Source organism: Falco cherrug, chromosome 3 (assembly GCF_023634085.1).
Source record: "Falco cherrug isolate bFalChe1 chromosome 3, bFalChe1.pri, whole genome shotgun sequence".
Taxonomy (NCBI): Eukaryota; Metazoa; Chordata; class Aves; order Falconiformes; family Falconidae; genus Falco; species Falco cherrug.
Genome location: NC_073699.1, coordinates 14,752,874 through 14,767,763, shown reverse-complemented (window position 1 = coordinate 14,767,763; position 14,890 = coordinate 14,752,874). Strand labels below are relative to the sequence as shown.

Below are 14,890 nucleotides of genomic sequence, written 5' to 3'. Positions count from 1 at the left end.
TCGTCAGCAGGCATGTAAATGAAGGGTACCGGGAAGCAGCGCAGGGCACCCGGCAGACAAGCAGATGCTCCTGACCGGCATCGCTTTGTGCCATTAGATTAACTCAGAGGCCAGCAGAGCTGGGAGAAAAGAGCCATCTGTCTGCAGGGCCTGACAAAGGCGGCCTGGGGACCTGCTGGGGGGAGCGGGGCTGGGGGCCATCCGTCTGGGAGCACCCACCCACCCGCCCAGGCAGGGAGGCAGCCTCCCCACCCTGCCAGCCCTGCCGCAGCCATAAATCCCCCCGCGCCACCCAGCAGGACCCTCCCACGCCAGCCCCCTGCCAGAGCCTGGCTGCAGCCGCAGCGCCTGCCCGCACCCAGACCCACCGCTGCCAGTGCCCAGCCCTCACGCCCAGCGCTGGGTGCACACCCTTGTGCCCATGTGCACACGCACACACCCCCACGTGCACTCACACGCACCCACACTGGCACGGTGCACCCACACTCCACACTGGGCATCACACCTCTCTGGCTGGGCATCCCACTGCCGGCGTGGGCCGGGGTGCTGGGGGCACCCACCCAAGGGCCACGCAGCGCTGCACACCCTCCACACCCACGCACCTGGGGCCACATGCACACCACACATCACACCCTGCTCTGCTGCACACCGGGCCACTGGCAGAGATCCCCAAACCCCAACGCACACCTGCGGCCACGGGGCTACACACGACACGCAGCTGTGGCCCAGGAGCACACGGGCCAGCCTGCCCCACGCACCCACAGCGGCCGGACACCCCAGGGTGCACACTCCTGCGTGGCCGGAGCGCTGGCCAGCAATCACACACACGCCGTGGCACACCGTGGCACATGCCACAGGGACCATCCTCGTGCAGCAGGGCATCGTACGTGCTGACACGCGGCTGCAGCAGGCAGCAGACCCCGCACCCCCGAGCCGGTGTGGCCCCACGCGTGGCATCACGCCCCTGCCCTGGCCCCCCACAACCCTCCTGCGTGGACGGGCTCCCACGGGGCAGCACGGGTGGAGGAGCCACAGCGCCGGGGGAGGCGCGGGCTGAACCGGGGAGTCAAACCCCCCACACATCCCACCGCTGCCGGGGCACCCCGGGCTTCTCCCCCGCCGGCCGCCAGCCCCGGGCTGCCCTGCCCGCAGCCCCCCGCCCGCCCCGCCCCGGAGCCTCCCCAGCGCCCCCCGCCCCGGGCACTCACCCCTCGGCGGAGCCGGGCGTCCATGGGGCCGGGGCCGGCCCGGGGGGGCTCCGCCGCCCCCGCTACCCGCCGCACCGCCGGGCCATGGCGGGGGACAAGCCGGCGGAGCGGAGCGGGGCTCGGGGCTCGGGGCTTGGGCCCCCCCCGCCTCTCCCCGTTACCGCCGCCCGGGCATCCCCCGCCCCGGCCCCGCCGCCGCCTTTGTGCACTGCGCCCGGGGGACGGGGCGGCACCGGGCGGGACCCTGCGGCACGGCACGGCACGGCTCGGCTCGGCACTGCCCCGACACGGCTCGGCTCGGCTCGGTGACCCCGCCGCACCCCCCGCTGGCACAATGCGGCCGCCCGCGTTAACTCTTTGCGCGCCGAACGGCGCCGTTACCGGGGAAACCCCCGGGGACTCGCAGCCATCCCGGGCAGGGGGAGGGGAGCAGCGCGGTTCCCACCGCCCACCCCGCGCCGCCCGGCCCCCCCTCACCGGCCACCGCCGCACCTGCTCCCGCACCGGCACCGCCACCGGCACCTGCTCCCGCACCGCCACTGGCACCGGCACCGGCACCGCCGCTGCCACCGGCACCTGCTCCCGCACCGGCACCGCCACCGGCACCAACACCAGCACCGGCACCTGCTCCCGCACCAGCACTGGCACCGCCGCTGCCAACGGCACCTGCTCCTGCACCGGCACCGCCACCGGCACCAGCACCAGCACCGGCACCTGCTCCCGCACCAGCACTGGCACCGCCACTGCCAACGGCACCTGCTCCCGCACCGAGCTGTGCTGCCCCGGACCTGTGCACCCACTGCATCCCCGGCGTGTCTGCACCTGCAGCCCCATGGCAGCACAGCACCACAGTGGCACAGCCCCACGGTGGCACAGCCCCACGGAGGCACAGCACCACGGTGGCACAGCCCCACGGAGGCACAGCCCCACGGAGGCACAGCACCACAGAGGCACAGCACCACAGTAGCACAGCACCACAGTGGCACAGCCCCACGGAGGCACAGCACTACGGTGGCACAGCCCCACGGAGGCACAGCACCACAGAGGCACAGTCCCACAGTAGCACAGCACCACAGTGGCACAGCCCCACGGCAGCCCAGCCCCTCTGGCTCTGGGGTTGCACCCCTCCGGGGCATATTGTTGTGTCTGGCCCCCCACCTGGCTCCAGCCCCTCCAGTCCTGGTGCTGCCAGCCAGAGTCTCAGCAGGCTGCTGCGGCCGCAGAGGGGGCACAGCCCTGCTCCCCAGAGCTCTTGCAGGTGCTGGGTGTCCTCAGCCAGGCTCGGTGGGACATGGCAGGGACACGGCGGCTGGACAGGGCTGAGAGATGCTACTGCCCACCACACCCCGCAAGCCAGGGTCCCCCAGGCCTGAGCTCAGGGACCCCATTCTGCCCCTGCCCTGAGTGTGGGAGAGCCTGAGGGGGGTGGGCAAGGGGCTGCCAGAGGTGCCGGCGGGGGGGGGTCTGCTCCTGCTCGCAGGGTATGTGGTGTGAGCCCCATCCTCAGCCTGCCTGGACCCAGCTCTGACACAGTGGCCCCACAGCCAGCAAGAGAGGCCCTCTAGGGTGGGGGGTCCTGCCCTGCACAAAGGAGTGGGTGCCCCTCACCGGGCCCCGGGGAGCCCAGGGGCCGCTGCAAGGAGTGTCGCGCTGCACTGATGGATGGGGCTCCCTTGGGGTCTCCTGAAAGCAGCAGGCGGAGGGGCCGGGGGCTTTGTCTGCTCTGCTGCTGGAGATGCTGCAGGGAATTAGCATATCCCAGGCTCTCCTATGGCACTGCACCATCTTCACCGCTCCACTCTGGCACCTTCCCAATGCCCACAGCTGGGAGCTCAGCACCTAGCGCTGGATCTGTGCGTGGGTGCCCTGCCCAGGCACCAGCTCCCTCAGGGGGTTCTGGGCATCCCCAACTGACCCAGGGGCCAAGCAGGTGGGACCTAGCCCTCACTGATGGTGCTGAGCATCATCAGGTGCCAGTGCCAGTGTGCTGGGGAACATGCTGCTCCACTGAGCACCAGCGGGCTTGACCTGGGGGGCTGCTGCCCTTGCCTGCCACCCTGAGCCCCCTGGAGCAGCCACCCCCTCCAGCAGTGCAGCTACCACGCTCCTCCCTGCTGCCACACGGCAAGCAGGCACCAGCCTTGGGACCCCTGGGTTCAGCCACCATGCTGGCAAAGCACCCTGGGTGCCCCACAGCACCTATCTGGGACCCCACGTGGCAGGGACTGGGCAGGGGGGCAACAAGCTGACTCCCTCAGCAGAGCAACTGGCTGCCTCCTGCCCTGTGCGCCTGCCGGCAGCTCGCCTGGCACGCTCCACAGCCCCAGGTACCGGGCTTGGGGTAGGCACGGGCGCCCCAGGCAGAGGGAGCCCAGTGCGGGGCACCGGGCGAGAGCAGTCGGCTGGAATCCGTAGCCTCAGATCCCGGGAGTGGGGTGGGTTTCTCCTCGGCCTCGGCTTTGTCTGCGCCGAGGCCGCGATGAATGGCCCTTTCAGTTTGTGCTGTCATGTGTGTGGAGGGAGCCCGTGTGCTGGCCAGGCCCGGAACAAAAGGAGCCGGCGAGGGACTGTTTGCAGGGCGGCGAGGAGGGGGCCGGCTAGGGCAGCCCCCACCACGGGTGCTCCCGCCGTGGCTTAGCGTAGATGGGGTGGTGGGAGCTGGTGGCCTGTGCTGGCCCGAGGCTGGGGGAAGGACACGCCAGTGCTCTGCCGGTTGCAGGCAGGTGGGTGGGCAGCAAGCAGAGGGGTCTGGGCAGCAGGGACGCCTCTGCACGTGTCCGGGCAGGGGGCAGCCCTCGCACAGCTACACACATCTTACATGGCTGCATGGCCCTGAGCATGGCTGCACACACTTTGCCTGGGCAGGGTGACACGGCTGCACACACCTTGTACGGCTGCACACACCCGGTGCATGGCTGCACATGCCTTGTGCATGGCTGCACACCCCTTGCCTAAGCAGGGGGACATGGCTGCATGCACCTTGCATGGCTGCACATACCCTGTGCACAGCTGCACATGCCAACTGGGCAGCAGTGCGGTGGGACACAGCTGAGCTGGAGTGGAAGGTGGCCGTGGCACCAGCAGGGCACCTAGGCAGCGATGCCACCAGTACCAGCAGGACCCCAGGTACAGCAGGCTCCAAGCCCACAGCAGCCGATGGTGCCGTTGGTGGGGACGGAGGCGTGACTGGGCGAGCACTGTCAGGCTGGGGAGCAGCAACCGGGAACAGGGGACCCTGCCTGGCTCACGTGTCACCAGCAGATCTGCAGGGCTGTGCCACAGGGCCTCCCAGCTGGCCATGGCCCAACACCATCATCCCTTTCAGGGACCAAGACCTCACCAGCCTTGGTGGAGACGTGGCCTGGGTCCTGCCTGGCTCTGAGCGGTTCTGCCAGCTGCCATGCACCTGGGGGTGAACCCATTACCTGCAGGGCATGGCCAGGCTCCGGCAGGGTGGGCAACCTCTTCTCCACCGCATCCAGCCAGTGCCGCAGGGCCAGCAGCTGCTCGTGCACTTCCAGCCTCCGCTCCATCCATTCGCCCTGCTGCCATGCTCTGGGGAGACAGCAGGGACACACCGGGCTGCTGGGCTGCACGGCTGCCACCTGCCCTGCCCACCTCTGCCACGGGCATCTCTGCCTGGGACCCCCTTGGCTGCTCTTGCATGGGAGAGGGATGAAATGATGCCCAGGCTGCCAGCATCTCTCTGCCCACAGCGCCCACCTCTCCCCTGTGCTGCTCCAGGGAGAGGATGGCTCTAGGAGTCTGCGGACCAGGGGACATAAGGACCACAGAGGTGACCCCACTCAGCACCCCATGCAGCTGACCGATGACCACCGCAGATGCCAGGGAAGGCAGCTCTGCAGCTCCGCTCCCAGGAGACCCTGGACAACCTCGCAGGTTTCCCGTAACCAGCCTTGCACACCATCCCACTGGTGGGGCCAGTGCTGGCTCAGCCATACCTCCCCTGCCTTGCCTACATGCCACCGGGCAGGCATCCCCGAGCCACCCCCAGCCCCACATGCCCCTCGGCAGGGGACGCCCTTCAAGGGTGCCTCGGCCAGGTTTGCAGGCAGTACCTCTCCTCATGTCCGTGTCATTGGCAAGATAAACCCAGCGCCCAGCACCCAGCGCTCACAGCTGCGCCTGGTCCCATCCCTGCTCGCCACGTGGGGGATGTACCTGCACCCTCCCCATCCCACAGCAGCTGGCCCAGACCCCCCAGGGCTGTGCAGGATTTGGCCCAGTTCCCCTCCTCATAGTGCAGATTTCCAAACGCACACATGCAGACCCCAGCCCTGGCCTGCCCTGACAAGGAGCCCTGGCACACCCCGCTGTGACCAGCACTGCCCGTACCTCTCTATCTCTTCCCCATCCTGCGACGACTCCTCCACACTCTGTCCAGAGAGACTGGTGTCATCTGCAGCACAGCGCTTCTGCAAGGAGAGCAGGAGAGGGACAGGGTGTGGGGATTTGGCAGCTCCGCCACCCCGCCAGCACACCAGTGCAGATGTCTGGGGGTGTTGCTGTGTCCCCCCCCAGGGACTGCCATCCCCACAGAGGGGCAGCTGCTGGCCCATCCTCACCAGGCAGGACAGAGCACCCCTGGCCGGGACACCCGACCTCCATCCTCTGCTCCAGCCTTGTGGCACTGGCCCACCAACCATCGCCAGTACCTGTGGGTTTCGGCTCTGCTCATCTCTGTCTCCTCTGCTGGGACGAGCACCACTCGACACAGTGATTCCTGCAGCTCTCCTGAATTTCCTGACCCTTTTTCGCCTGGGATTGCTCCCAGATCTCACTTGCTGCCAGCTACACCTTCCAGCCCCTTCAGCTTGTTCTGGTTGCTGGTCCCTGGTGTCCCTACATCTGTCCCTCGTAAGGCCACACACTGCAGAGCCCGTGGTCCAGCGCCTGGCTGAGCCCAAACCAAGCCATGGCAAACTGACCCACGGCTCTTCCCAACCCGGCCAGGGGCTGCACCGCTTGCCTGCCTCATATTTCCACTGACCCCACAACCACTCCATTTCCCTAGCCCCATGCACAGGATCTGTAGAGGGATTTTTAAAGGACCGAGGACATATGTTACCATTGTCTGGGTTGGACAACCCAGGCCTGTTAGTTGAAGCTGCAGAGCAGTTTTAAATTGTCCTGGGAACAAGCAGTGGGAGAAGGAAAGAGAAGGAAAACAAGCTATGCACAAAGAAGAAGCCAGGTGCAGAGCAAGTCCTGGGAACCGTGAAATCAACGCACTCTCATCGGCACACTCTGATAAGGCACCTGCAGCATGCTCACCGATCAGCGACACGGACCCCCACGTGGCCCAGAGACTTTTATCCAATCACCTGTGTGTAAAGTCAGGTGAGCGGTCGGTTTAAGTTATAAATATGACCTGTTTGTTTAATAAAGGGAGCACGGCATTTATTGGTGTGATTGTCGTGACTTGGCCGACTCTCCACGGGGGACCCTCTTCGAGGATCAGGACCCTCTGCCCCAGCACAGCGGGTGCCTTCGCTGGGGGCAGGCACTATGTGCTGGAGGTAGCAGAGCTTAGGCAGGCAGGGGCAGTGGGAGGGGATCATCCTGATCTTGCGGCTTTTCCAGCATTATGAGTTGAACCCAAACCTGCCTTGAGCACCCTGCATGCCCTCGGAGCACCCCAGAAGGCAAAGCCAGCCCACTGTGGAGGCACGGAGCAACAGCACCTTGGACAAGAAGAAAAGGCATGGGGCTGGGCAGTGCCCCTCGAACCACAGCAGGCAGCGTCTCGGAGCAGCCCACGCAGCCTGTGGCACCCAGTTGCATGCCAGCAGCACACGTGGTCCCATGCAGACAGCACGTGTTTCTGGGCATGCGTGTCCACGTGCAACATACTACCCACTCCAGCACGTGCCGAGGCAAAAAAGGGGCTATGTTAACAGGGCCCTGTGGGGAGCACGGTGTGGCAAGGCCATTCGGCATGCTTTGCCAAGAGCCTGCAGGTACAGTGCAGTCTGCCACCCTCGGGCACCAGCGGTGGGGCTGGACTTGCTCCAGGCTGGGACACTGGCAGAGCTTGGCTGGGGCACCTCAGAAGGGTCTGGCCAGGGCATGGGCTGTGTGGGGCTGGTGGGGTCAAGGAGCAGCCCCTCATGGCATCCTCTGAGCTGCATGCCCCTCCCCCCGAAATGCACCTCAGGCTGCAGCCTGGCCCAGGGAGATGCAGGTGGCTGCCCCCTGCCTCCCTCCCCACCAGCTCCCACAGGGACCAGGGTCTTCCCAGCGGAAACCTCCTTTGCTTCTGTGCCAGTGTCAGAAGGACTGGGATGGCATGGCCACCGTGGTAAGAATGATAACACGTTACCATCCCTACGAGCCCTTCCCTTGCTGCAGATCACCGCCCTGTGGCAAGAGGCATCTGCCTGAGTTCTGCCAGCCCAGGAACCCCTGGAGACATCCCCAAGATCTCCTCTGGCTGTGACCAGCCGTCCAAGCTGTTGGCAAGCTCAGAGCCTGCACACCTTGTGCAGAGCCTGCAGCTGTTCCCAGCTCTGGTGCTGTTAGCTCAGCTGCGTTGCTGCAACAAGTGGAAGGAGATGCTACGTGAAAACGAGCCTAGGAGCAACGCTGCTCGCACAGGCACGAAGACAGGGGGAGGAAGAAGATGCCAGTGGCTGCTCCATGCCCCAACTGGGAAGCTGGGTTTGCAGGAGGGATCACACCATGCCTGTACCCAAAGGCTGAGGGAGATGCCCACACTCCTACACAGTCCTAAGAGCCCTGCAATTAACCTGTCATTAGCCCTGCTAATGCCTTGCCAGGTCACCTGGCTGAGCATAACGAGGGGGAGCAGCCTGTAATGCTGCAGATGCCACTGGGAATCCCATGGAGGGAAATGGGAAAGCGCACAGTGCCAGCGGCCAGAGCCCTGGAGAGGCTGGAGGAGGCCAGAGCAAGCAATGCACATGCCACAGCGAACAGCAGGGTCTGGGACAAGCTCCAGCCTGCGGCGAGGGACTGCATCCAGCATGAAGAGCTGCAGAAGCATGCCCAGGGAGGGGAAGGAGGAAGGGGAGATGCAGCCAGCTCCGAGGCTTTCATCAGAGGAGCAAGGGAGCCTGGTGCTCAGGACCCCTGGTTCATTTTAGCTGGGGCGCAGCGAGGGCGGCTGCTGAGGTGTGGGAACGAGAGTGTGGGCGCTGCCAGAAAGGCGGCGGGAGCAGGAGGCAAAGCTTGAACACAGGTTACGGTGGTGCCATGAAGATGGTGATGACCACAAGACCTGATCAAGGATAGGTTGACCATGTGCCATGATGTTCGCAGGCTCTGCCTGCAAGGGGAAACAGCTGAGGACCGTGGGCTTGATAAAAGGGAAATAAAACTGATTCGATGCAGAAGCAATGGCAGCAGCCCTGTACAAGGCACCGGTAACACAGCTGAGCATCACAGCCGGGTACATGGCAGAAAATGGGGCTGGATGAGGCTGGGGGTCACTGGGAGGAAGCGGTTACCGATGCAGCTGCTGAGGAGGAGCAGCAGGCAGGGCTTTGGTCAGAAACCATGCCAGAAAAAGCAGCAAATTGCTGAGAAGAGGGGAAGCAGAGCCAGGCTGGTGCCTGGTACCTGCTCCTGCAGCCCACCTAGGTCAGGCGTGGCTGTGCACCGAGAGCTGCCGTGCTGTGCCCATCTGTGCTGGCATGCGGGTCACAGCTGCAGGAGCCTCCTCACGGCTGCAGGGTTCAGGGTGCGGGCTGCAGCACACCATTACGGCTCCTTCTGCCGGTGTAACCGAGCAATTTGCTTTATGCCAGCTGCAACCACAAGAGCTGCAGCATCCGGCCCCAGTAAATTTGCATCTCTTGGGCTCATGGTAGTGGCAGGTCCTACCAAACATAGTCAGGGCCCTGGGGATGCACAACAGGACAGGACAAGACCCCTCTGGGATGCAAAGGTGATGTGAGGTCACATCCTGGCAACACTTTGCCTCCCGTAGGCACAAGCCAGGTTCCCAGGGTGGGAGCAAGACCTGGTGCTGGGTGTGCAGGGCAGCAAGTCACAGGGCAAACCGGGGCACGGGGCAAATGAGGTCGTGGGGAAAAGGCAAAGTTTGTCCTTGGCTGCAGAGTTCAGAGCTAAACCAAAGCGCCTGCGAAAGGGGCTGCAAGAAGCAATGAGCTCCCCAGGGATTATGTCTTCCAGACGCAGGGGGATGCTCACCAAGAACATGGTCAGGAAGAGACGGATGTTTGTTCACCCCCCAAAACCTGAGTAAATACAGGAAAAGGACCATATTCCACAGTGCTAGGAAGGGAGTGTAGCAGCCTCTCATTAGCTGAAGTGCCAGCAGGGCATCAGAGATGCTCCCGGGCATGTGCATTCACTGCAGACCCTGCGTGCACGATGCCATATGCTGCAGTGGGGTCCCGCAGCCCCACGTACACTGCAGCTGTGGCTGCTCACCCCTGGAGCTGGCACTGGTGCCCCTCGCCGGCTGGCCAAGCCAAAGGCTGTGGCTCAGCTCCCTCCTCCCCTGGGGACAGGCGAGTGTCCAGGGGAGGGAGCAGGGTGGTGCGGTGGGGGGCACTGAGGCATGAGAGGTCGTGGCAGCTCTGGTGCAGACCGGTGCAATCACTTGCTGTGGTTCTGCAGCACTCCTGCCCCACACCACCGGTCCCGTGTGCCCCACAGGTGAGCCCTCACCCCAGGGCAGGACTACAATGCCTGCAGTGCATGGCACCAGCCCTGCTGCTGGAGCTTGGGCACAGGGAACCCGTCCTGCCGGGGAGCTGGAGGATGCTGCCACAGCTGGGTGGTGGACAATGGCACAGGGAGGCCTGATGACCACAGCGTCTGCAGTGGGCAATGGTCTTTCAGCAACAGAGCCCAAAACCCAGCCCAGGCTGGTGGGGATGGAACCCCAGCTATTGCTGCCAGCCTGTCCCAGACACAGCACGGCATCACACCTGCACAGGCAGGACTGGCCACCTGAGTCCTGGGGACATGCCAAGAGACACCAGACAACGAGAAGCAGCAAACCCCAAACCAGTTCAGGGATGCCCACATGCTTGGTGCTGCCTGTGCTGGCAATGGCAACAGCCATGAGGCTCCCCACAGCTGCCTCCTGCCCCAGCACGTCAGATCTGGAGCAGCCCCCAGCCCCAGCTCAGCTGCCGGCCCGGGACAGCCACCAGGCACAGTGGGCAGCGCCAGCCAGTTACACCCTGGGACATGACAGCCGGAACAAATGGATTTGCAGCTGCCTGACAGCAGCAACGCGGTGCCTCAGGAGGGAGGCACAGGTCCCCACACCACACTGCCCACACGGTCCCACTGGTGGCTGCACATCTCAGAGCACCCCGAGGTTGCTCAGCACCATCGCTATCCCCACCGTGGGCACCCTGGCCATGTGCCCAGCAGCACCGCTACCTGCAGAGCTGCCCGGTGCCCGGTGGGATGGGCAACGCAATGGCTGCAGCCCTGGGCCAGGCTCCCCAGCAAGCAGCGCCATCACTCCAGGACCTGCAGCAAGGACAGGGGTGGATTCACCAGCCCAGCTGGCACCAGCCCCTGGCACAGACCATGCTGTGCTCCTTGACGGCACAGAGAAACGCAGGCACATTACTGCGAGGCAGTGCTTGCCCTTGGCCAGTGCATGTCGGGATTTTGCTGGGGAGAGGCAGGGACCCCGCCTGCAGTGAATGGGCTCTGTGCACTGCAGGGATCTCAGGTCCCTGCACTTGTCCCCTAGGCAGCTGATCTCCCTAAAGAAAGGTTTAGTGCCCCAGTGAGGGGGGGGCGTGGGAGAGGCCGGTCCAGCTTTGTGGCTGCTGGGTAAGCTGTACAGAGAGTTCCCAGAGCGGCACACTGCGGGCTGGAGCCAGCAGTGCCCGGGGCGGCAGGCACGCGGAGCTGGCAGCTGGTGTGTGCCAGCAGGGCCGAGCTGGCTGCTGCGGCTCTGCTTGTGACAGCAGCCACAGGTCCCATGTGCCAGGCCACGGTCAGAGGCGGCTACTGCAGGACAGGGCAGTACAGCTGACAGTGCTACCGTTCAGGCAGTGATGGGCAAGCACCCACACACTTGGGGTGTGAGAACCAGCCTCACAGCAGGGCCATGGCCTGCAGGGTGCCCGGGCACAGCCTGGCTTGGCCACGGCACACCTGGGAGCACCATGTGGTGCATCCACCCGGCAAGTATCCCACCAGTCCCGCCAGACAGGCTATTTGTGGACACCAGTGAGCACCGGGTGGCTGCTCCAGGGGCGAGGGAGCCCTTCCAGGGCTGCCTGACAGCCACGCCAGCGCGCCATTCAGCGCTTCGCCTGCCACCGCCCCGCGGTTTTAACGCTGCGTGACAGTTTAGATTGCAGGGCCTGAAAGGGGAGAACTCTGGCCCATGCATCAGAGGGGCAAGCTAAGCTGCAGTGCGGTAAAAACGGGAATATAATAGAGTTATCCCTCACAATTAGCTTGGCCCAATTACATGCTCACTAGATCGCTGCTGGTGTGCAGTGCAGCTTCATGGCTGCCGACACTGCTCACGGCTGAGCTGCTGCTCCCTCTTGCCTGGTCACCAACCCCCGTCGTTCCTCACACGGCACTCAGCCTCAGCCAGCTGTGCCAAAGCCAGCAGGGTGACAGACACAGGCCTTCTCCGCCACATCGACTCGGAAGGAGTGATGGGACAGGTCAGCGCTGCCAGCCGCTGCCACTGCTCTGCCCCAGACCCTGCTCACCCAACCACCCCGGTGTGGCAGACCTGGAGCATCAGCTGCATTCTGCCCCACAGACTCCAGCTGCCCTTGTGACCAGCCCTCCCACCACCCAGAGGTATGGCAGCATGGGGAGTGGGGGCTGTTTTCCCTACATGGCGCATTTCTTCTCCCTGAGCCATCGGCGGTGCTGTGCTGTGTGATTCGGCCTGTGACTGCTTTGAGGACCAGCAAGCAGCGAAGCCACTGCCAGCCCCAGGGCAAATGCCCCACTTGCCACTGTCCTGGCACTGCCACTTGCCGTCACGCTGCCTGTGCCATGCCTGGCTGATGCTGAGCCCTGCCAGATGCTGCTTGTTGGCTCCACACCATTACTGCCATTGCCCATGGGAAGCCAGGCGGCTCTAGGGTGAGCGCATGGGAGGCAGATGCTGCCCATGGGAAGGGGCTTTGGGAGGGAACTGGGGGGTCCCAGGGGATCAGGAAGGTGACGTGAAGCAGTGTGAGACAGCTGGAGGTGAGGGATGCCTGGAGATGGATGAGGAACATCATGCTAGGTGGGAGGACAGACTGTCCCCATGTACCACACAGCTCACCCCACGGCTGGCCCCACGACACCAGGCCGCTGGTGGCCCCACATGCCCAGCAGGCAGCGGGGAGCAGCCAGCCTGGATGCACGGCGTGTCCCTCTCCACCTCACCCTCCTGTGCCCCTTTTCCAGCCACCACGGTGGAATGCCACCATCCCCAGCTCACCCATTGCCCCTGCGGGTGGAGCAGTTCCTGCTCAGCATGAGCCTGGCTCACCCGGCACCCCGCCAGGCCGGGGAGGTTCCCCATGCTGGGGCCAAGGTGGGCACACAGCTGAGGGGTGTGTGGGGAGGGGGGTCCCCTCCAGCAAACAGGTGCTGGTCCCCAGGGATTCGTTCAAGAACTGGGGGGGTTCGCACCCGGGGAAAGGGAGCTGGACCCCACAGATGTGGGTAGGTGGGGGGCTTCTAGCCAGGACCATGGGGTTTAGCCCTGGATGCAGAGGGGTCTCAGGGATCTTATGAGGCTTGTGGGAAGTGTCCAACCTTGAGGGGGGATCAAGAAGTTGGAGGGTGGGATCAGGGAGTTATCTGAGGTGGAGCACAGACCTGGGCTGCCTGTGCCCTCCCCAGGGAGCCATCCTCACTGTCGCCCCATGGAGCCATCCCGAGTCACAGCAGCCTGTCCATCCCAGCACAGGGGATGCACGTCCCCCACAACCCCTCCACCCCAGCTGTGTCCAACGGCCACGTCCTGCTGCAGGCTGGCCAGCAGGGAGGGACGCCACTGCTAATTGCAGACACACAATGCAATTAACGTGCTCCCAAGCTGCTGCCATCTGTCCCGGCCAGCCTGGGCTCCCTACCCAGGTGCCGACACACTCAGCTGCTCCCAGCACAGTCCCGCTGCTCCCAGGCAGACTCCCACTGGCCTCAAGACATTGCACGGGTCCCGCGAGGTCCCACGCAGCTCCGGTGCTCCCGGCATGGTGCCTGGTGGGAGGCACTGCCACAGGACGAGCCTCCTGGCTCAGGGAGTCCCAACCTGGACAGAGCAGTGGCACGTGGCTCACAGCACTGGAAAAGGCTCCTTGAGCCGTCCAAGCCAGCGCCAGTGAACCTCTGCGTGGGCGTCTGTGCTGACGTCTCCCAGGTTTTCCCAGGCTGCCCCTAACAAACCCCGCTGGGGCCGCCACCAGCTGGCTGCCCGACCAGCTTGCCCTTCTCCCTCACCATCATCCCAGCCACAACGGCTCCAGCACTGCCAGGCTAAGGGAGTGCCCGCGGCGCACTGCCCGCTCCGTGCAGAGGCACCCGCAGGTACAGCCCCAGCCCAGCAGCAGCACATGTTGGCACAGCATATGAGCGCCCTGGCGGACAGCAAGCCCGGAGCCCGGCTGCCAGAGGGATGGATCAGTCCCTGTGCAAAGGACACAGCTTCAGAAGCCTCCACACCACCAGCAGTGCCTGCTTGCTGCTGCTCCCTGTCCCCAAAACTGGGGACCCACCAGCATGAGGCTGCAGCCTCCCAGCACAGGAGAGACCCCAGCCCCGCTACACCCACACACACCACTGCCCATCCAGGGCAGCTGGGCAGCTCTGGGGACAGTCCCGGTGACAACCCCACAGCCCTGCTCCGTGCTCAGCAGCACAGGGCTGGGGGGATGCCCAGGCACAGCAGCGCATGAGGCCAGCACAATGGTGCAGTGCTTGCACCAGGAGCTGGTCAGACCTCCAGCGCCCCAGCACGCTCCACCATGACCCGCAGCAGCACACGGCCTGGACAGCACGGCCCGTGGCACGGAGGCGTGGGAGGTGACTGGCAGCCCCTAGCCTGCACCTACAGTGGCGAGGCCGGGGCATGGCCACCGGTGGGGAGCAGCGAGGGCGAACAGACCACGCGGAGCTGCCGGCTGGTTTCATAGGATCTCTTTTACTGACCTCGCTGGGGAGAGCCATGGGTCCATACTGCATGTTTTACAAACACTTCACGGTATATACAAGTCAGGTTTTAGTGTTTTGCCCCCAAAAAGAGATGCTTTTGGATTATCGATCAGCCCCTGCTGCCCTGATGAGAAATGACTGGGAAATCAGGGGAGCACAGGGCCCCGACGGAGCGGGAGCCCTGGCTCAGGCTGGGCTACAGTACAGTTGCCCACATTAGCATGTCATGCAAAAGCAAAACTGGATAATGAGAATAATAATAACGAATGCTGAGGAATAACATGACTCATTTTACACGTGGCAAATGAGAGCAGGCAGAAAAGAGGAGAGGTGCTGTGGAGATCCGTGGGCGAGCCATGGCACTGTGCCAGGCGGCTCTCCCTGGGAAGGAGGGGGTGCACCTCAGGCATGCTGGCACGGGGCAAGGGGAGGGCCAGGCGACCGCACGGGTGCCTCTCGGGGGGACCGGGTCAGCCAGGACAATTGTGGGGGCTTTGGCGCCAACAGCCCGAGCCGGCACG

General features: G+C 64.5%; 1 protein-coding gene across 3 annotated transcripts in view; it reads right to left on the bottom strand.

Annotated features, from left to right (window-relative positions):
• The window catches only part of LOC102059710 (microtubule-actin cross-linking factor 1, isoforms 6/7), a 36,509-nt gene that overhangs the window by 19,852 nt on the left and 1,767 nt on the right, over positions 1-14,890 (bottom strand). The window contains exons 3-4 of one of the 3 annotated variants that reach the window (XM_055703899.1): positions 5,565-5,644; positions 4,634-4,763 (exon numbers count right to left, since the gene is read on the bottom strand). In XM_055703899.1, coding sequence (XP_055559874.1) covers positions 4,634-4,763; positions 5,565-5,644 — 210 coding nt within the window. Of the gene's footprint in view, positions 1-1,208; positions 1,542-4,633; positions 4,764-5,564; positions 5,645-14,890 lie in introns of those variants that run through there. The other 2 variants (XM_055703901.1, XM_055703900.1) reach the window with 2 other exon arrangements.